Source organism: Xylocopa sonorina, chromosome 3 (assembly GCF_050948175.1).
Source record: "Xylocopa sonorina isolate GNS202 chromosome 3, iyXylSono1_principal, whole genome shotgun sequence".
In the NCBI taxonomy this organism is placed as follows: Eukaryota; Metazoa; Arthropoda; class Insecta; order Hymenoptera; family Apidae; genus Xylocopa; species Xylocopa sonorina.
Window position 1 is genome coordinate 2,222,305 of NC_135195.1, and position 26,026 is coordinate 2,248,330.

A 26,026-nucleotide genomic window follows, 5' to 3' on the forward strand; every position below is an offset into this window, starting at 1 on the left:
ATTGTAAAATTGGATAGTAGGAGAGTCGAAAAAGTGTCTGAATAAGAGTGGCAATTAGCCTCCATTATTTATAATAACATTTCTAACATGGAAAACCTCCAAGGCTTGTCATTAAACGAAACACACATTTATACACATATTATTATTTTTAGAACAATTATAATTTCGGTTTCATGGCGCTTGTTATTAAATGCATAGTGTTTTCATTCAGTGTTTTTTCTAACATTATGTTGCAACCCAATGACTCATTACAACATGACTCAAGGTTGATAAGATTTTAACTCGTATTTTCTCAGTTTATCCTGTTTGTCTTAATTTTCCATCAAATGTACAGAAAATTTAAAGTGCCCTTGGTGAGATCGAAAATGGACCAATTATCAATTTACGACGATGTCCCAATTTTGCAACGTCCCCTGATCCCATGACTTATGTTAGTATTCTCGCGCAGATCACACAGATCGTTACACAAACATCGTTACTCAAAGATATTGAACCATAAATTAATGTCGCTCTTAAGCTGCGTACGCATCTAGGATACGTCAATTGCCATTGTAAAAGATACGTCCATTCTATATTTCTGTTTTAAAATAGAACAGTTATTTACCAATTGTACCCGAGTTTTTAATAGAAACTTTTAATAGAAATTAAATTTAAACACGTATAATTACATATTCGTATACATAACAACGCACAAATAAGTATACGCTATATAATACATAATATTGCAAAGAAAAAATACGTCCTTCGATAAAGTGCTCGCATAAAAATAGAAATATAAACACAATCTAAGAGCACTCGTAATTAACGACAATTTTATGGCCAACCTATCAATAGTTATGTTTTTACTTATCAATATTTAAATCTGATATACTAGACAACGCGGCAGATAAACAGAGTTCAACGAAGGAGAAAAAAGGATGGAAAATTTGGCGGATACTATCTGACGCTGCCTTCTGTTCGACTCGTCACCAATCGATTCTCGCATCGAATGCTGGGACCGGAAATCCATAGATTTTTTAATAGAAAATTTACAAACCTTCAACTGATTTAAAAATACTAGTCGTGGAAACAATTTAAGTGATGACGGAACATTTCTCAATATTTTTATTGTACGATAGGAAAAAACAAACAAACGTAAAAAAATTAAACTATTGTCTCGAGGCCTAAAAATCTATAAAAATTGACAGTTAATATAAAACCAAAAATATGTGAAAATTAGAGCAAGAAAAAAATTAGAAAAATAAATAAAAAACAAACATCTTGGAAATAATACTGGTTTTGCATTAAACCAGTTGAACAAGTTAGTAATAAACAAATCGAAAAGCGAAACTTTCGTTATATCGCCAAAGAAAATAAGCGATAATAACAGTGTCTGCGTTCGAGTTCGTTTATCATATAGTTTAAAATATGTGTCACAAAATAATAATTAATGCAATGCAATATGGTAGGAACGTTGGCTATAATTATTCACGTAGCAATATTTATCAGTAATATAAGTCACTTGTCCTCAGTTTTTCTTGCACCGATGATTACATTATTACTGTCGTGCAACGATTACATGATACCACTTCTCTTCGCTCATCGCTTACATTACGAATAACCAGACAGGAAGATAACACTAGTTAAAGAACGAATAAGTCTTCAGTACGAGAACGGGCATCGTCCGTGGCTGTAGCTGTAAAAAACGACCTCATCTATTTAAATTGGCAAACTTCCTGTACAATAGTGAATCAACAATAAATTTTCTCAGGATCAGTCACGTTTATAAAATAGAACATATAAAACGCTAATAGAAAACAAGAGCAGAAAGAGGGGAGAAACGATAATAAAAACTTCATTTCCGACTTTGTTCTAAAGTTTCATTTGAAGTGAATAGTGTCTATTTGAAGTGCGAAACGGTCCTATTACGGAGACAGTCGAATTTTCGACGAAATTGCATCTGTTAAAAAAATCGCACGTAAAATCTCATTCCAGTTGTCTCTGAATATAAAATTTGTGTTTCACGAGGACACGTGGGACGTGGATATCAGATCTGTCTGATGAATTCGAAAAATGGGAAGAAATAAAATAAAATAGAAATCCAAAACCTGATGTTTTCATAATTGAAAAATGTCTTCGTCGCCAGAAATAATAGAGGCGTGCGTGTCTATGCAGTGCACTTTTTGAATTATCATGTGACATCCTCCATGTGACATCATCCATGTGACAAGAAACGACAACTGAACCTTTTGCACAAGAATAACATATATTGTATGAGCTACTTGTTATGAAAAGTGGACGCACATTGAATGACAAGTAAAGGGGCATCAGATGTTAACATATCGTGACGATTTCGGAAGAGAGAAGAATTAGGAACCGCACGGGTTTATCTAAACCATCAACACACAGGTAAAAGAAATTAGAATTACAATTACCTATATATAAAATTTAGCTGAAGTTGCGAGAGCATATTATTCGAATTCTCGGAGGGTTTAACTGACATACTATTCGTTTGCAAATGATTGCTATGTCATAACACATAATATTGAATGGTTCGTTGCTCTATATTCCGTTAAATACAAACTTATAAATCGTGCAATTCAATTCTCATGAATATGCGTTCAATATTTAACAATTCCCATCGCACGAACTTAATACTGCCATATTTATGCAGCCCAATGCATATTTTAATACCATGAAAATTGAAACAATTTTATTTTTTCAATACTTCATGAATAAACGATTCCTTTTGCAATCCAAGATATTGGATCTATGCAGGATATTCGAGATCTTCATCAACATATTCTTTGAATAAAAATAAAGAAAAAAAAATGTTCACAGGAAAATAAGATCGTAAATACTTAATTAAAAAGCTGCTAATGTAATAATAATACAAAATAACTGCGACTAGGTTTCATATACAGTTAATCCTCGATTTACACGCTAGATTGGTTCCCTGAAGATGCCGTCTGAAATGAAATCCAATTCGAGTCCACTATTCACATTGAAAAGAGACATACGTGTAGACATATAAGAAAATTTGACAAATCCACACGAAACAGTATTTGTACTACCTTACCTTTGTGTAAATTATGTAGCTACGCTGTTAAATTTGTAAGTCTACTGAGATTGATTACAATAGAAACAAAGACAAATTTCCAGTTTCCCGAATTATGAATTTTCTCAGCAACAATCACTCGTACATATATATTTCGTAATACATCTTTTTTCGATTATTTTTCTTCCTATCTTAGTTTTCTTTTACAAAAGCTTCGTCAAAAGCATTTTCTCTTTTAATATCCATTTAGTGATTGTAACGTTGTAAGAAAAACGTACATAATTCTTGCATTTTTTTAACCTGATCCTGTTAAAATGAAACGCAAGTTGCATGCAAATGAAAATACAATATAATACAGTATAACACAATATAATGGCGAACTGGCAATATTTACTTCCGTTGCATTTTAATATGTTGCATTGTAATGTGTTGAATGTGTTGTATATTCTTATAAATATAAGATGCTGTATATAAATAATTAAATTTGCCACTTTATGAGTTACTTATTAATCTGTCTTTAATTTCAATAGAATTGGATCCCCTAGATTAATTTCTGAAAAACATTTTCGATGGATCCTTTCCCTGCAGAATATATTTTGTATAATGTTAATTTATATTATAATATATTATTATAATGTTAATTTCTGATAATCTTTTCTCGACAGTCTCTTTCCCTGTAAGATATATTTCGTGTAAATAAAAATACAATAAAATGATATCGGATGATCTTCGAAGCTAAAAAAATGATCCAACCAGTCCGTTGTTATTTCAGGGTTTTTCGAAATCATATATTGAATAAATTGGAAGATGCAGTTGGAATAATCTTCTAATCTTTCTTAATAACTACTTGTTTTAATTGCTTCTTTGCAGAAAAAATTCACCTTAGATAATAGTAAGCGATATCGAAGATATTATAACTAGTAATTTAATTTGTCCTTGATTAAAAACGCGTAGCTAAGTTTAATGTTTTTATTTCACTAAATTGGCATAAATAAAGAACTAGAATGCTATTAAATATTATACATATGTACAGTGATAATAAATATATAATAGATGTTTAAAATAGATCAGCTAGAAGTATTAATACTTGAATAAAACATAGTCAGAGTGGAATTCTTTTTTCTTGAACTCAATCATGGAAATAACATTTCCATTCCTTGGGATAACACACACTCGCATCGTAGAAAGAAGACGATATAACTCATTAATTCTATGCAAAAAGCTACGCAAAGAAAACCATCCACTAGGTCATATTTATTGCCGATACTTACAGTCTGGAATAAATGGAAATCTAGAACGAAAACTATCTAAGTGGTTCATAATGAGTGTTCATGCTTTACTTTATGGTAATATCTTTTTTGTCACTTTATATGATTCTCGTCTGTTTCACGAGGCAATCCGTGCAACGCATGATCCGTCTCGCATCGTTTCAATTTAATATCCGCATACTAAGTACCATCTTTTTTTTGTTTTCTCTTTTACCTTCGTTTTTCTCTTTTCTTTTTTCTTTAGTTTAAACGCCGAGCTCGTTTTGTACACTAAGGTTTTGTACAATTTGCTGAAAATGTCTTACATCTTTGAAATACCTGCCCCTTCACTTGCTCTTTGACCTGTAGCAAAATTTTCAAAGTGAAAAAAGAATTGGTATTAATTATTCATTTCACGAAAAACAAAATTAGATTGACACATCAGAAATTGTATGAATTTAAAGTTCCCAGGAAAAAAAGATTTTTCGTTGTTTCTATATAAATTGATAAAACATTTTCTGGTACACCGTAAAATACAGAAATATCTTCTAAATTATGCTGTTAAAAACAATTATTATAATAAAATACGCCTAGTATATTATAATGAGTAAATTAAATACAAATAAATCAAAGAAATAAGGCAAAGACTTTACGCTTTACGATTTTGTCATAAGAGTTGCAAACTTTCCATATTTCACACAGATAATAATAATCACGGGAAACCTTGATACCGCTTTGTGGAAAATCATAACAATATTTGAATTACAAATAGTAAACTCTGAGCATTCTGTTCGACAATAAAAAAAACAGAAGGAAGTCGATTGATGTCCAGGTTGACCTAGCTTCCGTTCGGTAATTATTCACTTGATGGAAACTGAGTCGCCTTCGATTAAGCAAAAAAATACATGTAACATGTCGCATACTACACTGTGATCAGGTTGATCATACAGATGTCTGATATAAGTACTTTAGCGAACGTATCATTACAGCATCCAATAATACATGACTCAGTTTGTTTCTATTCTTGCTAAAAATACCATTAAGGGAGGATTTATCGAGGTGTAAAAACTAAACGGCGTTTACTTTTTAACGAGAACAACGTGTCACAAGATTTAACTAAAAATTTTTACATCACTCTGCTAACTCTGGTTTAGATAAAAGATATAAAAAAAGAAATCTGTACAAAAATTCCAATATTCAAAAATGTTTTATCTAAAAACTGGTGTCCCAAAAATTATGAAAAAATATTTTATTATAGTATAAAGATACAAGCTGAACCTGTTCTCACGCAACAAATTTATTAATAACAAAATTTTTATCTAAATAGTAGTATCTATTTTTTATTTCCATATGTTCTTATAAAAAAAATATTGTAAAAGATATTGTTAAATAAAGATGAGCGGCTCATTACTTCCTTATATTCATTACCAATAATTTGCTTTGCAGTTCATACGGCGACCTTCCAAAAGCAAAACATCTCGATACCAAATTCACCTCGTGAGCACACAAAATACGAAAAAGAAGAGAAGCCTAAATCAACTTTTTGTTACTCTTAAATGTGAAAACTAAGCGATACGTTCAGCAAGCGTAGTGAAAACATTTACAACAATCATTTGGCAATCATGAGAATCAAGTTATGTTCAATAAACGAATGAATAGTGATATACGTCTGCACCCGTAGGACCTTACAAATTTTCTAGTTGCACAATATCAATTTAACACTGAGAAAGTGTCCAACCTTTGTTATTTGCCGAAATGAAAAAGCTCTGAAAATACTCCTATCATCTATGGAAATTGCAGAGTCCAAAGGTAAATGCACTTTCGAGAATATTTGATGGAAATGTGTTTAATAACGATCGAAAAATGGAGTTGAACAAGTTTGCGAATTGCGTTTGCGTATGTAGAATGTTTAAGGCGATAAAGTTTGAAATTACTTTTAATAGATATAAAATTGTTGCTAATTGTAGGTCATCTTCGTTTCTTGAAAAACATTGCAAAAGTAGAAAATTGATAGGCGCTATCAGGTCGATTGTGAGAAACTTTGTGTTGAAGCTTTTCTTTGTTTTACTTTTAACAAATATTTCTGCAAGTCAAAAGCTGGTTCAATATATAACAAAAACCTATATATTAATATTTACGATTTTGAAAATGTAACGTGGTGAATTAAATAAGTGAGATCGCGATCTAACAATGACAACAACAGAGTAATTTATTTCAACAACAAAATATGACAAGGAAAAGAACTAGCTGATATACAATCGCGGACATGTGCCATGCTGGTGCGCTAGCCGTAAACAGTCTTTCTTTTTTAACATCACCCCGTAAATTCGATGACGAAAGACAGGAGGAAATTCCTAGAAAACGTCCTTCTTGACACTTGAAGACGAAGAAAGAGTTGGAAGTATGAAACGTTTGTTTACTGTCCCGTTATATATTCGTGTTATATTTCCGCTCTGTGCCTCGGGATCGAGAAGTGCAATGCGACTACACACAATGCAATCGCCATACAATTTTCCACAAGTCAAAATATCTCATCTAATTCACCATTGAACATAATATTCACTAGTTAAATTAAAAAAAACCTTATCTAACCTACTCTATTACGTATTTGTTAATTCTTTTTGACAAAACATTTTAAAACTTCTTCTTATAGCACACTTTAATATTTCATTCACCTACACGCTAGATATGCTAGCAAAGTTTTCACAATAGAGTGAAGTGAGTAGAAGGGAAAACGTAGAACACTTCCAAAGGTAGTTACAATTTTCTTTATCTCAACTTTGCAGATCATCCATCTTACTTGATTAACAGAAAAAAACGACCCTCGAAAGACACGATGGTTGCCGGGAAAAGAATGGCAATAGAATGAACATCGAACATGACGGAGTACCCTAATCCAGTGGCGAGTGACTATCTCGCGAGCCTGCTACCAGCCTGTGACAACCTAACCGACTTCGTCGACCACTCTCACGGTCTTGACTTCACCCTTGACGCTCGACCATGGCGGAATATCAGCGACTTCGACCAGCTACTCAATTCCCTAAACAACGTGACGTGCCTGGAACACGCGCCACGGCTAACAAGCGGTACTTTCTTCAAAGTAATCGTACTGGCCGTGATGGCGGTCCTCAGCTTCGTCGCAAACGTGATTACCATCTACTCGATCACGAGGAACCGGCGAAGGCAGCACAGTTGGTCCGCCGTTTACGCGTTGATCCTGCATTTAGCGGTGGCTGACTTGTTGGTCACGGTGTTCTGCATAGGCGGGGAGGCAGTCTGGACCTACACCGTGGCTTGGATCTGGGGAAACGTCGCCTGCAAGGTGTTCAAATTCTTGCAGGTGTTCAGCTTGTACCTGAGCACGTTCGTATTAGTGCTGATCGGCGTCGACAGATTCTTCGCCGTGCGCTATCCCATGAAGGGGTTCAACACTACCGATAGGTGTCTCAAGTCGGTGGTTGTGGCGTGGATTCTCTCCTCCATACTGGCTGCACCTCAGGTAAGAGTTCTTAGAAGATTCTCAACTGTCTATTCAGACTCTCTATCACTTACGTAACCTTACTATGAAACAATGAAGACGCCATTACTTATCGATTCGGTTTTCAATAGATATCGTACAGATACTTGGAATAATCCTAGATAAAATAATATATATAAATATGTACATTTATATGTACATTCATATTGAATGACATAATGTTTGTTTAAGGAAAGAAAAAACATTGGATGGAACATTGGATTCTACTATTTAGTTATATTCTTAAAAATTGTTACACGATTTTGTTTACTATCCTCTGCCACATAATCTGAACAGGCAGTAATCATTTTTTTACTATTTGTTTGTTTATCATTTGTTTTCTATCTCATATATGTATAGAACATATGCGATAACGCAGGGGTTCTCAATCTTTTTTGTGGCACGAGCGCATTCAAGATGGTATAAAATAATGGCGGACATAGTCGAATTACAATAACAACACGTGGTAATAACTAATAATACCATATCATTAAATACAGCAAAGACGTCGCGATTTCATTCTTTCATCACTGGCGCCGCGCACAACGTTGAGAACTTCTACCATAACTCATAACAATTCGAAAGTTTTCTGTGAATCAGAACTGTACACATTTTATTCTTTATGGTAACAAGGCGTTAACAATTTCTCTTTATAAAGCTTAAAGTTAGATTTAAGATTCATACTAAATGTTTATTTCAAGAACTTATCATATGAACTTAAAACGTATCGTTTCGCTGGTACCGTTTGACGTACTTGTAAAACATCTTAAAAAGTTGAAACACGTGTCAGTTAATAACTCGATTAATTATACAGTCGTATAAATTATGAAAGATATTTCGTGACCTAAAATGACGATATAATCGGTTTAAATGTTACGTGTAACAGAAACTGGAAAGGTGACTGAAAAACTCTCCAATGCTAAGAAGAATTAATGAACGGACCGTTATTAACTTAAAAATAAAATTTTCCTCAAAGGGAAACAAATCGTAAAATTTTTCATACGTGTCACCCCGCATTTTCAAACATCTTCTATGATCGATAACTTTCTCAACCGAAGAATTCAATATTCAACCATTCACCATTTATATATCAATTTTCAGAAATGACAACAAACCACTTTGCAAAATTTAATATAGAATTCCAATACGCGGATTTTATTGGATCGGACGAAAGAGCTGTCAGCACATCTCGTCGCGTTCCTAAATTTCTAATTCACCAATCACTCTGAAGTGAAATAGAATTCCGCATGGTCGAGATCTACATACGAGTACGAGCAAACTTTTCAACGAGACACGTCTAGTCGAATCGAAAAGTTCGATCCATGAGATTGGTCGAATGGCCGACTCGCAATTAAAAATTCATTTACAGCAGTCGACGTTTCGCTGCCCTTAATACCTAGAGATTAAAGTCAGCTTGTTTTTTTCTTTCCTTACTTTTCTGCCCAAGTTTAAAAGGGAAAAAAAGGATAAAGATATCTGCGGCATCAGATTCGCGGCATGAGATTAGAAATAATTTGCAAGCAACAAGTAATTACGTTACGTCAATGACTGCATAAAATTGATTTGACTTGAGAATATCGAGGACGATCCCATAGCGTATTAAATAATTAAGAGATAATCATGGATTTCAAGTGGCCAATGGTGTATTCATACGAAATTATATTTTCAGTAAATTTCTCTTGATATTCCTAATTAATTACATTTGGCGAACATATTTAATTAAGATTATTGGTTGAAACAGAATTTTTATTTTATTTTTAAAACATGTAAACGTAAAATATTTACTACATTTAAATAAACAAAAACAGTCGCTGGAAGAATATTGGAAAAATGCGTACACTTTTGTTAACGGATTTAAGTTATTCTCTGTTTAATTAACTCCGCTATTGCGAAACATTAATTTACTTTACTGTGCAATATGTGAATTGCAGTATCCTTTTGAAAATTACTATTAATAACTTACAAGAAAGAAATGAAATTCGTTCACTAATTTTTTATATTACATTCAAACTATTTAATATATAGAGATATACGATAACATATCTATATATTAATAATTCTGTCCTCATTACCGCCTCGGTAAACCCATCCCATTTCATAAAAATCCTTAGGTTTATTTTCAATGAAATCTAAAATTACAAATATACAAAAACTACTCGTTTAATGCAATGTGATATCAATAAATCCAATTCAATTCATTCCTTTCGTTTTCGTGCTATGCTTCATTAAAAATTTATAACAATAATATAAGATCACAACGAGCTGATTTTGTATATAGTATAATGTAACAACGAACTGACAATATTTACTTCCGTTGCAATTATCCTTCGCTTTAATTAAGTACAATTTCTTTTATGCCATAACTCTCATCTCACTAATCTTTTATGCTATGAATCTAAATGTCATTTTCGTCATGTGTGTTCAGATTGTTTAAGTTGAAATTGTACTAGAATAATAACGTAATTGCTTACACCAAAGATATCAGAAAGCTGCAGTTCAGTTTAGTATTTCGGTAACAAACGACCGCATTCGTCTCGATCGACATTTAATAAGAGCCCTTAAATTCCCTTAGTATAGACTAACAGAGATGAAATTCCGGTAAAAGGAATTGTCTGTTCAGGGTGATACGAAGCACCCTGAAATGCAGCTAAATGAAATGAATTCGCGGAATAAGAGGTAACAGTCTTCGATATGTCTCCCTTCCCACGAAGATTCGTATCCATTAGCATCGCAATAGTTTTTCGTTAACGTGGATAATGGCCGTCTTAATTAATACAACCATCCTCGACCCACAATTAATGCGAGGCGATTACAAACGAGTCTTTAATGAACGATGCCAATTAAAATCTCTTTTCTCCGACGCGTTCCGTTAACGGATTATTCTTTTTTGTTTTTTTTTTTCACCCCCAGCTTCACACGCGATACAATATGTATCGACGCGAGCTTTGTCGCGCTTTTAATTTACTTTGAAACGTAGAACTCGTCACGATCATGAACAGACGAATTGTAACAGACTGGAAAACACCATGCCGAAATTGGAAACTGAACCAACCGCGGAATATCACGCGCGGCTTTTAGTAATAAAAGTAAAAAAAAAGATTAAAAAAAATGAGACTCTGTATTTTGGTTCCGGGTGAAACAATTCCGTATATCTCGACGGAGATAAATTCGAATTTATATGTAAATTCGAGGCAAAGTAAAACTAAAGTACAATGACGTTATCTATTGATAAATGAACATTTTTAATAATCACGAAAGAAAGAACACGAGAAGCAGGAGAGAAAACTGTTTTAATCGTTAGTGGTATCGATCTTTTTCGAGCTGGTTTTATGCAAAATCCAGTTGCTATAAATATTCGTTTAAACGAAAGCTGTTGAAAATAGTAAACAGTAATTTTAAAAATAAAACTTTGAAAGTAAAATCCGTACGGTTTTATTATCAAAAGTATCATTAGATAAAAAAAAAGTTCTTTCCGATAGGCAAATAACACACGACAAATTGTTAAAATCGTGTTACATAATATGCAACAAATGTAACATGTAGAAAAGAAAAATATTCTAAAGAAAAATTAGATCAATAGAAAGGTACGAGACTGACATACGAGCATTAAAATGTACGGGGATTTTACAAATGAAAACTATATATAATTATGTAGAAGATTTTGGACTTCTTCTAATCCTTTATGTTGACATCTGCGACGCCAGTCTAATCAGCGATTCTGTCAATTGTATAGTATCTTCTTGAGCTGCTGCAAGAAGATTTATATTAATATAAAGAATAAGACAACTTTAATTTAAAATTTAATAAAAATCATTTTGTGAAATATACATAACACAATTATTAAAGCTTTTTTTATATATTATATTCGAATACAAAGAGCTAAAAGAAAAAAATGATCCTACTAATTAGAATAAATCGAATGTGAAGAATGCGTCGCTTTTAAAATAAATAATTTTTAAAATTAGTACGGTTCACGTATAATGATAAAAGTTCATAAAATAGTACAATTTTGCAATTGTGTTGCACTATACAGGATTTCCCACTTATGTGGCAGATATCAAGCAATCTTCTAATTTGCGAAAGTATTCGTTTATTAATCAATTATTAATGTGAAAAACTAGACCAGTTCGAACGATTAGCCGTCTCGACGGCCACGCGTATCCATTAACTATCCAAGACTACCCCCGAGTTCGACCATTTTGAGGACTCTGTTACTGATCAGTGTATTCATTAATAACTCGTTAGCAAACATTCCTGAAATCAGAAATCCTGTCAAAGCTACCTTATAAACCCAATTTGGTCTATCTTTACTTTCAACTGATTTCACTCCACGAAATAGCTTCACTAATTTCAACTCATCAATAATCCGTTAATCAAATATACATCTCAAAGTGACTTGACTAGTTCAATTGACGCGATACCTCCCACAAGGGATACAAGCGGATAGAGCCGAAGTGGTTAAAATTGACAACATACATTTCTAGTCTGTCAGCGAAGAGACGGTAGTCAAAGAGCTCTTTTCACTAGCTGCGGAATCGTAAGCCTCTAATCGCGAATCGAAGGATCTCTCCCTGAAAGATCTCTTAATTGTCTGCGGCGCTGTAGCCCTCTTCGTCCGATTCACATCAGCCTTGCTGCCTAGACCGCCGCATCGGCATTTTCTCCTCCTTCGCCTGGGTCCGCACCCTCTGCTTCGCCTCCGTTTACTTCGCCTCGATCTGCGAGCTCTACTCCGCTTCCGCCTACTTCGTCTTCGTCGGCTCCTCCTGGATTTTCGTCTCTTACATCTACAGAACTGCCGTTTCCGTCTCCTACGCCTGCGTCGCCTCGTCTTGCACTTGCATCCCAACTTCCGCTGCATCCTGCTTTGCCGACATGCGTCCAGTAGATTCACTTCCTGCGCGGCGACCTCTTGGCACTTCAACTCACCGTTCGTCGGCAATATGTAGTAACCGCCATTCTTCTTTAGAATACCGTAAGAGACGCCGCGTTTCAACACTGTCTGCATCTGTTCGTGCGATTTTAAAAAATTTCTAATGTCAATTGTCTGCGATTCACGTACTATTTCTGAGAATAATCTATTGGATATTTGTTGAAATATTTGCTGATCTTATTTTATGTGGATTTTAAACAATTCGGAATTTTTAATGCATATGGAGAAACTTGATTTTTGAACGTCGAATAAATAACGTTGAAGTTCACTTGTGGTTATTTTTGTATCTGGTTATTAAAGTAATCACGATTACTACGATTCCTACACGGGTAATTATTACAAAAATAAGTCGATATTCATTTTTCTTGTTCTAAATAAAAATTCGAATCTCTTTGTTCCTATAATCATTTAATGAATATCTAAAAAAAATTTCAATGACATCATATTATTCAATTACCCATACAATTATCATGAATGACTGATTTATCGTGTCATTAATAATTAGTAAACCAATCATGTCTTCTGATTATACGTATCAGTTTCGCTTGTTTCTATTATTGATTAATCATGATTGCTCACTAATCAGTAATCATCAATCACCGTCTTTATTTCACATCAGTCATAGCCTTTAATCATTAATCAGATTACATTTTCGGCCAATGCTATCTAACTCATCATACTAAACGCGATATAAATTAGTTGAATACCATGCACGACTGTCACATTGCAAAGAAATTATACGAAAAAATTTATACAAATAGAACGTAACTATTTAATATATTACACAATTTGTTCAGACACTGTAAACGCATGTTGCGTTTAATAATTGACATTTGTCTCTACCTTCGTAAGTATACATATATTAAATACTCGAGCATTGAAACTATAATTTCAATAATATTAACTCATTTTTGTAGATTCCACTTCAGAAAATAAGTGCCTCTTAAAAGAGCTTGATATATTTTTTAAAATGTTGAAATGTATTTCGATTGGCTTCGTGTAAACAGATCTAATTATTATAAAACGTATCTTATACAAACTTTTAATTTTCCTATTTGGCATTATGCAGTGTCTTCCGTTTTTATTAATTTGCATTATTTAAGAAAAATTCGCCAACCTGACGACGTGCTACATTTGGAGAAATATGGTAGACCGATGAGAGGTAGCGTAAAATTTCCTTCGACGTCGAACCCTTCAATTCGCGCAGATTTTTTATGGCCGCAATAACCAGCTCAAGTGTTTTAGCCGAGTCACTCACCATGATTCGATCGTATCGTCTTGAAGCTATAATTAAATCACAGAAATTTAAAAATAAATTGTTCAGTGAAATTACCATATTTATCTGAACGAACCATATATTTTCCCCAAAAAAAATAATATTAATTTCTATCTAAAAATATGTCTAAGAATTACGAGGTGCACAAGAATAAAATCTTCATTCGTAATAGTATATTAAAAAATTTTCATGATGAGCATTCAATTCGTCTTTAAAAACATTTCCTTTGAGATTGTACGCATACATTCTATCGTCTTTATTATTGCAAAAGAAAGTAACTATACTTTCACTATTCAAGTTGCATTATTTTGGCATATCAAAAGATGCTTCTAAATACATTTTTGTGACTAATTATATAATTCCAGTCATTTGAGACATTAAAGAAATTATAATAATTTAAATTCAGAAAATCTGTAGAATTCTATAACTTTTTCACTAAAATTCCTGAAAACTATGCATTCATCATTTAACGTAACGCGATGTCTGTGAACCGGGTTGCGTAATAACTGAAACGATTGACAATGTTAAACATTCTCGTGCAGATGAATAATCAAGCTACCGCATAAAATTAGATACAAATTTGAGATTGAAGCAATGTCAATAGCAAGAAATAGGTAATCGATAAGGAATACCAATACCAATACCAATACGTATGAAACCGGTTAAACACGTGTCTGACAGTTGAAAGTTTGTAATAAAATAGTCGCTTCAGTTTTTTTCGCGTTTGACACTATTCGAAAGAAGTATGTCCTCGCCACGTGTTGACATACAACCTTTCATTAAATTATGTAAAATCAGTATGTACATTTCATAATTAACCGGTACATTATACCAATGCGTCGCAGTTCTTTAGACGATTTAAGCTGCGAGCAAACACCTACTATGTTCGTACGAACAAGACGTATTGCCTCGAAAAAAAGAGTACGTAAAAAGCCTTAGGTGTAATTAAATGCTCCATTACACCATTAACTATAAAAGAAACTATAAAAATTGCAAAATTCATGGTAATTATGTAAAACTGCATATACAACAACCGTTAGTTAATTATTTACGAATAAGCTATAAATTTAGATCGCTGTCTATTACACGAGAATACGGCTCAATCTTAATTTAAATTGACTTTACTTTTTGTAACCACCTTGTAAACTGAAACTCAGTTGCCACGCATACGTCTATATCGAAAAAAAATTAAAAAATTTAAACATACACAATAATTAACTAAACATATAGCTAACATATCAAATTCGTATAACGATTCGTATAATCGAAAATTTGTGGAAATCATTCTCAATACAAACTGTTAGAAAATAGAAAAGAAACGAAAGGTGAGCGTACGTATGCTTTACCTTAAAAACGAAGATGAACTGGCGCTCAGATCTGTGGGTCTCGTACACACCGAAATTTTATTCATCGATACGTAATCTTCAATCCATTATTCATTGATTCGCGTTTCTGCGGTAAGCCTTAAAAGAAAATACGAGGAATTTTCAAATGAAACGACGAGCCGAAATTATTATTATGTCACATCGCCGTTAAGTAGACCGACGAGCAGAAGATCGGTGTTTACAAATGAACGATGTTTCGAGGACGATCGGGACAGCTTCGTTTAACAAATTTTCCATCGAACTCGTTTTCTCTGCCGTATAGAAAATTAGTTAAAACGCGCGTGAATCGAAAAAAGGTTGTACGCTTCGCTGACACAGAGATCCGCTAATTAAGACTTATTACTAGCGCACGTGGAATTTATAATTGTTAATTACCATACTTGACGATAATCGCGTCGATTACTAGATCGCTTGACACTTCTCGCAATATTCATACAGAAAGCTTCATTTCTCATTTAATCCTGAAACGCGAAAGTTTACTTGCTCGAACGCCACGAATAAATTTACCAACGATCGATAATTTATGAAGGTTTTAATTAAGTTCAGAACTGGAAGAATCGATGTTTCACCACTTTGAACGGGTTTTAACAATTCGTGTTGTCGCGAATAACTTAAATCAATTGATAAACAGGATTTATCGTAGAAATTGGCACGAACGTTGCGAGCGATTTATTACGAGGATCCGAAGATATTGATTTTAGTAATAACGTCACCGCTAATTGATTTCCATCAGAAGAGATTCTATTGAAATAGGAAATTTACATTCCAACAATAACTAGTCGCTATTGTTTTCAGGTCGTTGTGTTCCACGTAGCCCGGGGACCATTCATCGAAGAGTTCACCCAATGCGTCACCCATGGGTTCTACACGAAGCCTTGGCAGGAGCAGCTTTACGTGTCCCTCAGCTTGTTCTTCATGTTCCTCCTACCTCTAGCTATACTCATCACCACCTATGTCTCTACTATAATTACCATCTCTCGTAAGTACATCTCACATGCAAACTTTTATCATGAAAATGATATATATTTTCTATTTTACCAGTTTTTTCTATCTTATATAATAAATCGTTTTGTCTTCCGAATGCGCGACATCGAGTTCTCCGAGTTGCATTTTTCAAATCTTTTTTCTAGAAGCATATACCCTTAATTAATTCAAGTACACTGATATCTCCTTGAAATCGAATTTCCTCGGTTTTTTAAGACGCCATTACGCAATTGCATATCATTCAATATTATCACAATAAAAAATAAGACTCTATTAGAACAATTAATAAAGGATTACGAAATTTGAAGTTTTCTGTCTAAAACAATGAAAAGTACATCGTTCTCTCTAATTCCTCCGGTTGACACCTTCTTTTAACAATAAAATCAAGCTTGCTGAATATTTAAAACAAGCTTGAAAAAATTATTAGTTAATTTGGTGAGATTTTATCATTTGAAATACTAGCTGTCAGAAAAAATACATAACAATCAAACAAGTAGAGTCGTTGAAACAATATTTAATACTTCACTTTCATATAAATTGTTCAGATTTGTGTTTTCATTTATTACAAATATAATAAATTACATTCAAGAAACAAGTATGAATGAATAAAGATGAATAATGTCTTTAAATGCGACACAAACGGCTCCGAAAAAGTTACGACGCAACATTTCGTTATACCTCTGAATCAATAATAAAAAATATGAAGCAATAAACGTAACAGGAAAATTGTACAAAGAAGCACAAACTATTAATTTTCACATACGCGTAACGCGTATCGTACACTTGTTGCATTCGCCTAAATATTTGCATCTACAAATAAACGTATACATTTCGATTACGCGGAAACAATTAATCCGATTCATGGCACAAATTAATTTCAGAAAGCGAGAGGATGTTTAAGTTAGAGCTGACTAACAATAACGTGTGCCACATAAACGGAGACATAAACAGGAGGAGATTAATGCATCGAGCAAAAGTCAAGTCATTGAGGATCAGCGTCGTCATCGTGGTCGCCTTTATACTCTGGTGGATGCCATATTATACGATGATGATCATTGTTATGTTCCTCAATCCTGATAATCGCGTAATTATTTTTACTCTCTTTGACAATGATCTCTTTTTCGACTCGCATATAGGTAATATACATTATTGGACACGTTCAGCGTTTAAAACATTTATAGAATTAAATACAACGAAAGCCACGAGCATCGCTATATAATCATTTTTCTACTAAATATTATTTTCAATTTGACTCTTCGAATTAAAAGATAGATAATAGAAGATAGAAAGATAGTAAAAAATAAAAAAAGTTTCCGATCTTTCCAGCTCAGTGAAGAATTGCGAAGCGGAATTTTTTTCTTCGGCATGAGCAACAGTTTGGTAAATCCTTTAATATATGGCGCATTTCATCTCTGGCCTCGAAGAAAACGTCGGAGTTTAATCCACAGGTAATATTAATATTCTAAACGAAATAACACGAACGATGTCCTACGGAACAATAAAAATTATTACTACACGTAACAGTTCTCTTTCAATTCCACAAAACATTAACTATAATAAGTTTTCAAAAAATAGAACATAAAACTTTCCCGGATTTTATTCTGTAGGATTTATTTGATTTAGAAAAGAAGAACTTTATTAATTGCACGTGTAATATAATCTATTCGGAAGAATGAATTTTTATTATAATCGTGTACCATGTATGGAAAAAAAGCTCCAAGAATTATTAATAAAATTTTGTTCACGCACAGAGAAGCGAATAAACATAGTTATTTCCTGTTTAAAAAATTATTTTTTATTTTCTGTCAGTACAAAAGTTTCGCGGAGAGTATTTTTAGGAAACTTCAAGTAATAATGAGTAAAAGTGCAAATGCAAAAATAGCTGACACATAACACTTTAAATATTTTTCCCTCGAAGCTATATTTATTTGCATACATGATTTATTTTTTCTCTAAATCAATTAGTCGATTAACTTCAGACTATACGGAATACCTCAACAATTGTAATACAATATAAGCCTTCGTTTTCGAGAGAGAAATTAAGATTCGCTTTAGTTTCTCTTGATGTTTCCATTTATACATGCAGGCTCTCTTACATTTTATATAAATATATGATTATTACTTTTCCTCTAATTATTATAGTTATAATTTCGTCTTCAATTAATTACAATAAACGAACACATCTATTTCCTACAATATAATTGGCAATCAGTTTTGCTTATGGAACACGTTAGAGAAGGATTGACAGTAGTAAATATATTGATTTAAATAAACGTAAAGAATTGTTTTTATTCTTGTAATTATACGAAATTAGAACCTCTATAGAGCATAATCATATTATGTCAAAAATGAAAACGATATACATTAATCTAACTGTCACAAGTATTTCGTACAAGTTTAACGTAATAACGTAAAAACATTACATGATAACGTGTTAATATATACACCACTGTACAAAACAAGAGTTACGTAGACTTTTTAATGGAAGAAAAAAGCTACCCATTTTTCATATATTTTTCTGCGAACACCGCTTAATGCATTTCTATGTCTCTCGCCATTTTCAGAGATTTATCCACGACGCAACGCAGACTTACACCTACGAGCAATGGACATAACTATAAACGAGAAATACGAGAAACACGAATACCGTTTCTATCGAAAAATCCAACGTGAATAAAAAAATATTAGCCGAAAGATCGAGCGTAGATAGACTCGCATCTTTCCAATCAATAAAAACGTGAACTTCTTCACCTACAAACTCTTAAGGAAGTACAACAGAGGAAGGAGGATATCTGCGTGCACGCAGTTGTTAGGAAACAGAAGTTATCCGGTATATTATATCAATCCGATTGTTACATTTAAAATTCAACTCATAATATATTATAAATTTTACATCCTGATGGAAAAGTGTTTTGTACATGTGTTCTAGTTATATAAACGTATACATAAACGATTTAACGATGGTACAACAAAATAATGTATGAAGTAATCCATCTTTCATCTGACTAAAATAAAAGTTACTTTTTTCACGCGTATTTCTGTGCAAACGAAATATCGACAAAGTATCAATTATATGTATTTATTACTGTATTATAATTATAAAATATATATACATGTTACTTTGTACAACTTTTTTTTGTATCAAGTACGTATTCTATTAGGTAGTCTATTTGTGGAATCGAATATAAATATGCATGTAAATAAATAAATAATAAAAACAAATACTCCACAATATCATCGAAGATACTATCAAATCTGATTTTACTCTCCATTCGAATTGCCCTGTACGTTTTGTATGTGAAGCTTATTACTGTTATACTGCCAAAAACGTATTTCCAGTAACAGTGAGGGATAATCGCTAATGTATACAGGTTACGGTATGGAGGGACTGGAGTTTCGATCGTGGCAAGCAATTGAGACTGAAACTGATCACAGAGAAGACAGAAATCATTTTGTTTTAAGCGCCGACGACAAAGTCCGGGAGGAGGAAACAAAGTGGTGAGTATTAGATCGACAGAAATTCCAGTAGGAAAAGGCATAGATTATCTCAGACTCTATCTGGACGACAAATGGAACTTCGGTCCACACTTCACTCCTCGAGGCCACCAGATTGGACACAACGGCGAATTATTATATGTAAATCGCATAACATCCAATGTACGGACCAGAGGAAAGAGTAAGAAAACTGAACGCCGATGTAATTCGAAGCGTTACACTTTACGGAGCACTGATGTGTAACGACATTCTCGCAAAAGGCGACAGAAAGTTGCAACTCTGCTGCGTAGCATGTGGAGAAGCGTGGCGATACGCGCGATACGAAGATATCGGACAATATACGACGTCGCCACCGATCTGGTAGGTCTTCTATCCTTAGAATACCTGGCGTGCGAGGACAGCACGGTATATGAAAGTGTTCGCGAGAAGTACGGCAGGTAGAAGAAGAGGAGAAAGATGACGCGATAAAATCGTAGCAGAGATATTGGAGAGATAAGGAGAGAGATATTGGCGAGCCGTAACCTTGTTTTGTGACAAGGTAATGACTGCGAAGAAGGCCGCCGAACGCAAGGAGCGGAACAAGGGTTCCGTAGAGAACTCTCGTTCGCTATATCCATAAGCAAAAACAAAAGCAAAAGAACGTCAGTCGAGCGCGGCGGAAACGAGTAGTGGGGCTCATATCCGCTACAGCACGCGCCCGATCAAGTCGTGGACGATACAACAAACGAAAGACATCTAAAGACCCTAAAGTACTGAGAGTTCAATAAACTCGACTGCGAGACGGGGACCGGAAGTGTTCGTCCAGAGTTCCCGGATCTCCTCTGCAAAGCACGAGAAAGATCACCGTGGGATTTTAGCTGATAAGAGTCTGGGATAACCCTGAGAGTTCCCAAAGCTCAAAATATTCATGAGGATTTCCGTACGTAAAAAAAAAAAAATAGTACTATATGGAGTACATAAGCGTAGGAGATATCTGTCATAAAAATATTACCATCTGCAAAGATAAAGAGGTACTACTACCATTGAAGCGTCTAAACTCGGTCGATACTATATACGTTATGCAAAATTATAATACAATACCTGTATCCTAGAGATTCAGGAGTTCTAAAACTCATTTTAATATTCATTTAGTGTCATTTTAGTACCACTCGCAATGTTATCCATTGAACACAGAATATTTGGAATAGATGCGCTATCACTTTGCGGAATATTATATGTGTTAAAATTTGTTATGTAGAATGTTTCATACAATAAACACATTAAAATAATGATATTTCACTAGCTAATTGTTCTTGTCTTTTTGTTACAGGTCTCATAAGAAAGCAGCAATAAAAGACCACTATGCGATTTTCAGTGAAATTTACCGAGATAACACAGCAACTCCCATAACACTTGAGAAAGCATCAGCATATTACGGTGACGCTCCCAGATTCCGTAACACCACAAGGGTATCACCAGAATTATACGTATTGAAATGCAGCAGAACAGCACGCGGTGCTCTTTCAGTGCTGATACCGCCTACCCAATGCCGTTCATTCCTCAATTTTCTCAGCAGTGGCCTACGATGACATTTTTCCATCCACAGTACAAACGAATGTTAAAAATAACTAAGCTAAACAGTTTATTCATTTTGATTCTAAAATAGATTAAAATGAAACAAAGATATAAGATTATACTTGCTTTTATTATTTTTTATAATCTAACTCGATATACCGATTGTTGTTTGCAAGTATGTAACGAAAATGTAAAGTAACGTATGTAAATATAAATAATAAATACTACATATCGTGCAATTTGAATAGGAGAAGAGCTTTTAAACCTCTATTACATATACATATATAATCATATTATATATCCCGCTTATTATATATTTCCCACTTTAGAGGTAAGAGAGAGAAAGATATATCAGAAAGCTATAAGAAAGAGTGAGACAGATGATGCTGACCCTAATCTAAAACCTCTGGCGCCATCTCTGTGAAAAGTGTTCAAACTGCTCGCACACAATTATCGACATCGAAGTAAACTGAAGAACTACTGGCGCCATCTCTTGGAGAAACACTGAAACTGAACGGCCATTAGTTTCAATACTTTCCGCAGAGATGGCGCTAGGAGTTCTTCACTAGTTTACTTCGCTATCAATAATTGTGTGCGACAAATTTGAGCACTTTTCACAGAGATGGTGCCAAGGATTCTGGAGTAAGGTCACCATTATCTTTCTCACTCTTTCCTATAGCATCTTTCTCTCTCTTACCTCTAAAGCGGGAAATATATAATAAATTACAATAAAACTATTGAGATATACATCCCGACAACACAACTTTGTCACAATACGAGCATTGTGATGTTACTTGCGCCGCATGACAATATATATTTATGTTATTTGTAAACAATATATATTTAATAAAAATAAAAATTGAATAAAAAAAATTAAAAAATTTCTGAATGAACATATAACAGGCGTGATACATTAATGGTACTATGATGGTGCACTGCGTGATACGTTGGTGACCCAGAACTTGGTGTTACCGCGTGGCATCACAATCATCGACGAGTGCTCTTACTGTAATAAAGTTGTGTTGTCGGGGTAAGGAATTTTCTCAATCAACCAAGATCAGATTAAAATTAAATGGTTAAGAAGAAAAAGAAGGAAATAATGAAAGAAAAAAGATGTACTTCGTGTAAGATGTACATTTCATTTTAAGCTGATTATTACATTTTCTAGTACAATATACCTTGGTATATCTAATCAGAATAACAAAAATAAATATTTTTTATTATATGTCAATTATTTTATTAAAATTATTATAATAAAAGTATCATAAACTAAAATACAGTTTAATTATAATTTATTGTATGTTTCAATAATTTGATTAAATAAATAAATAATTTAAATGGGATTCTATCTATCGTCGATCCCTTTTCCTTATCAATGTCAAGATTTAGAATAAGATAGTTAATTGTAGAATCGTAAAATAAAATATTCGGAATTTAAATTTCCTGCGCTCTTTCGGGTACCTCTCACCACATTATATTCCCCTAAAAGTTCGAAAATCGGAGTCTTGAGTGAGAAATCCTGAAAACTAAACTTTGTCTCAGAAGAACATGAGATCGTAGGAGCAATCCGAAAAAAGTGCGGGAAATACAAATTCTAGGAATTCAATTCATAGATTCAAGGCGCTAATATTCGAACTTAGAAATAATTTTATCGTGATCAGGATTGTTTTTTACGATATTTTCTTGTTTAAAGATTAATATTGGTCATTGTATGTTTACCACATAAGTCATTAAGTAATTAAATAATTAATTAACACTGCATAAAGGTCTATTGGTACTTTTTAATAATTTATCTATAACACTATTGAATGATGGCACATAATCTAACTCGCAGTCTCTGACAGTGCCCTCTACCGAACCAATACAGACGCTAATTTATCGACGAAGTAAGCCGCAAAGGTTATCAATCCTCATAGTGTATAAAAAAATTTCTTTCGGGCGCCCTACATCAACGAACTGAAAATAATCAGTAAATATAAGCGCTGTTTTTGTTAAGCAAAATGAGGCGCGGAGCCTTCACAAACGTCATCTACGAAAAAGCACAACTTACCAATATAAACTACCATTCCTCTAAAAGATTTCAAGCAAAGCGATACAATTGTATATCTATATGCACATTTTTAATCTCTGCTTCATATTTAATAATAAAAGTATTTATTATAGGCATATAAATTTAAGCGCAATTTTTTATCCATATATTAATAAGAAAACATGAAATGGCAGCATATTGTTTAAGGAAATGTAATAAATGATACATTTACTTATAAAGTATTGAACTAATTACAATCAATGTATAATAAATACATATAGATGATCACGATGATAACCATGATCTCAATATGAATAAAACTAGAATTACATAAATCTTGAGGTACATGTATGTAAAATAATGATTTCAAGTTACTATTACATCTCATAAGAATTTACTATTTAAATTTCAATTTTTTAAAATAAATATTAAATACGTGAAGTTCGTCACTTCATTCGATTAATCGAAGTTGAATATTCATATCGATTGAACAAACTGAAGTTATGTGACAAAGTTTATTTTAATGTACTTGTAGGATGGTCGTTGCATGTTTAATTAAAGTATAAATATATATAATTCTACAATTTTCTATATACAATTTGGTACAAAATGCCGAAAAAAAAGACAGGACAACGAAGGAAAGCTGAAAAGCAAAAGTTAAGGCAAAAAGAAATCAGAACTGCCAAAGATCAGCTAGATTTAGCTAAATTTCCATGCAATGCAGTAATGGCAAGTTATTACATTTTATAATAATAATTAACATCGTCGAATATAAAATACATTTGCAGACGTATAATAAAAAGAACTTGAAATTTTTCAAATCTATTTTTTATACTATAAAAACATTAATCATATTACTTTCTACATAATATATTAAGAAATAAACTAAATCGTGCGTAGCTATTTGTATCGTTACATGTTGTGCTTATATTTTTCAATTTATATTTTAATGAAGGAATGCGATAAATGTAGCAAGAAACAAAAAAGTAGAGCTTTCTGTTATTTCTGCCAAAGCCTACAAAGATTACCAATGTGTGCCCATTGCGGAAAAATAAAATGTATGTTAAAAACTGGAGATTGTGTTGTTCGTCATCCTGGTGTTTTTACTACTGGCTTGGGTATGGTGGTAAGTAAAATACATTTTACTTATAAATGAAATATTAATCGTTAGTAGCCATAGGCTTAAATATTTCTGATATAGATATTTTTAAATAAAATTATAAGGTATTATTATTCTCATAAATTAACATTTCATTACAATACAAAACAATGAATAAATAAGCATTGAAATTCTATTTGTTTTATGATTTTAAAACTAGTATGCAATCTATAGTTGGGAGCTTTTTAACCACTAAAGGTTAATATCACATATAATAATTTATGAGTATATTAGTGAAAAGTATTTTCTAGGGAGCCATATGCGATTATTGTGAAGCATGGGTATGTCATGGAAGACGTTGTCTTACATCCCATGCATGTATATGTCCATTAACGGATGCGATCTGTCAAGAATGTGAAAGGGGCGTATGGGACCATGGCGGTAGAATATTTCGATGTTCATTTTGTAATTGTTTTCTTTGTGAAGATGATCAATTTGAACATCAAGCATCATGTCAAGTTTTGGAAGCCGAAAGTTTCAAATGTAAGATCGTAAAGCAAATTATACGCTTACTCTCCATACGATTATGTACTAAGGTTATTTTGATATTATACATTTCTTTTTAGTTTGTTATAAATAATTAATGATTTTAGGTCAATCATGCAATCGATTGGGACAATATTCTTGTTTAAGATGTAAAACATGTTATTGTGAAGATCATGTACGAAGGAAAGGCTTTAAATACGAAAAAAATAAAGCTATACCCTGCCCCAAATGTGGTTTTGAGACATCTCAAACAAAAGACCTTAGTATGTCAAGTAAGTAACACAGTTAATTTTAATGTTAATTTCTTGTGTTTGTGGTTATGCAACTTCCAAATAACTACTAAAATTGTATTATCTATTCTATTGTAGCAAGAAGTCATAAATTCGGTAGACAAAGTCAAGGTGGAATATGTGAATCCGATGATGAGGGAGGATATAATTATTATGGTAAAATCTCTATTTTTATGATTATTTGTTTTATTCACAATCCATTATATATGTATTTTTATTGTAGGAAGTCAATCGCAAGATGGTTCTAAAAGTTATACTGCTTACGATGCAGAAAATGAAGAAGAAGATGATGATGACGACGATGATGATTATGATGATGATGATGATGACGATGATGATGATGAAGAGCAAGAAGATGAATCATCAAGTGAAAATGAAGAAAGTAGTAATAATAAATTACCTTTAACATAGCATTAAAAAATATTTAGCAAAAATTGGAACTTTTAAATCAAATGCAAACATGATAAAAATATATTGCACTATTGTATATTAATATACTTCATAATAAAATTAATATTTTTCGTTCTTAAATATTTTTTTTATTATCATTTTAAAGAAATAAATGCGTATTCACACTTTCCTTATAGACCTTAAATATTTTTATAAAATATTAAAGTTTGATATTTTATTTCAA

The 26,026-nt window shown here is 32.9% G+C and overlaps 4 protein-coding genes across 5 annotated transcripts in view; 2 read left to right on the forward strand and 2 right to left on the reverse strand.

Moving 5' to 3' along the window:
* LOC143433449 (uncharacterized) overlaps positions 1-26,026 on the reverse strand; it is a 125,723-nt gene that overhangs the window by 29,744 nt on the left and 69,953 nt on the right. The window lies entirely within an intron of this gene.
* On the forward strand, positions 7,086-19,314 carry Crzr (corazonin receptor). Of its 2 annotated transcripts, none has more exons than XR_013101694.1 (5): positions 7,086-7,783; positions 16,191-16,374; positions 17,261-17,405; positions 17,706-17,827; positions 18,944-19,083. XR_013101694.1 is itself a non-coding variant. In XM_076892745.1 (5 exons), exons 1-5 carry the CDS (start codon positions 7,163-7,165, stop codon positions 19,050-19,052), a joined length of 1,239 nt encoding a protein of 412 aa, XP_076748860.1. In that variant the 5' UTR covers positions 7,088-7,162; the 3' UTR covers positions 19,053-19,314. The 2 variants fall into 2 exon arrangements, 1 of the variants encoding a protein (XP_076748860.1); XM_076892745.1 differs by having other exon boundaries at positions 7,088-7,783; positions 17,261-17,463; positions 18,944-19,314.
* On the reverse strand, positions 12,282-14,005 carry LOC143422247 (uncharacterized). Its single transcript, XM_076892746.1, has 2 exons — positions 13,852-14,005; positions 12,282-12,809 (listed from the first exon to the last, which is right to left on the reverse strand). The coding sequence occupies exons 1-2, from the start codon at positions 13,993-13,995 to the stop codon at positions 12,282-12,284; spliced, it is 672 nt and encodes a 223-aa protein (XP_076748861.1). The 5' UTR covers positions 13,996-14,005.
* Positions 23,978-25,923, forward strand: Noa36 (zinc finger protein 330 homolog Noa36). The gene is made up of 6 exons (XM_076910781.1): positions 23,978-24,186; positions 24,413-24,583; positions 24,868-25,099; positions 25,210-25,374; positions 25,471-25,548; positions 25,616-25,923. Exons 1-6 carry the CDS (start codon positions 24,067-24,069, stop codon positions 25,801-25,803), a joined length of 954 nt encoding a protein of 317 aa, XP_076766896.1. The 5' UTR covers positions 23,978-24,066; the 3' UTR covers positions 25,804-25,923.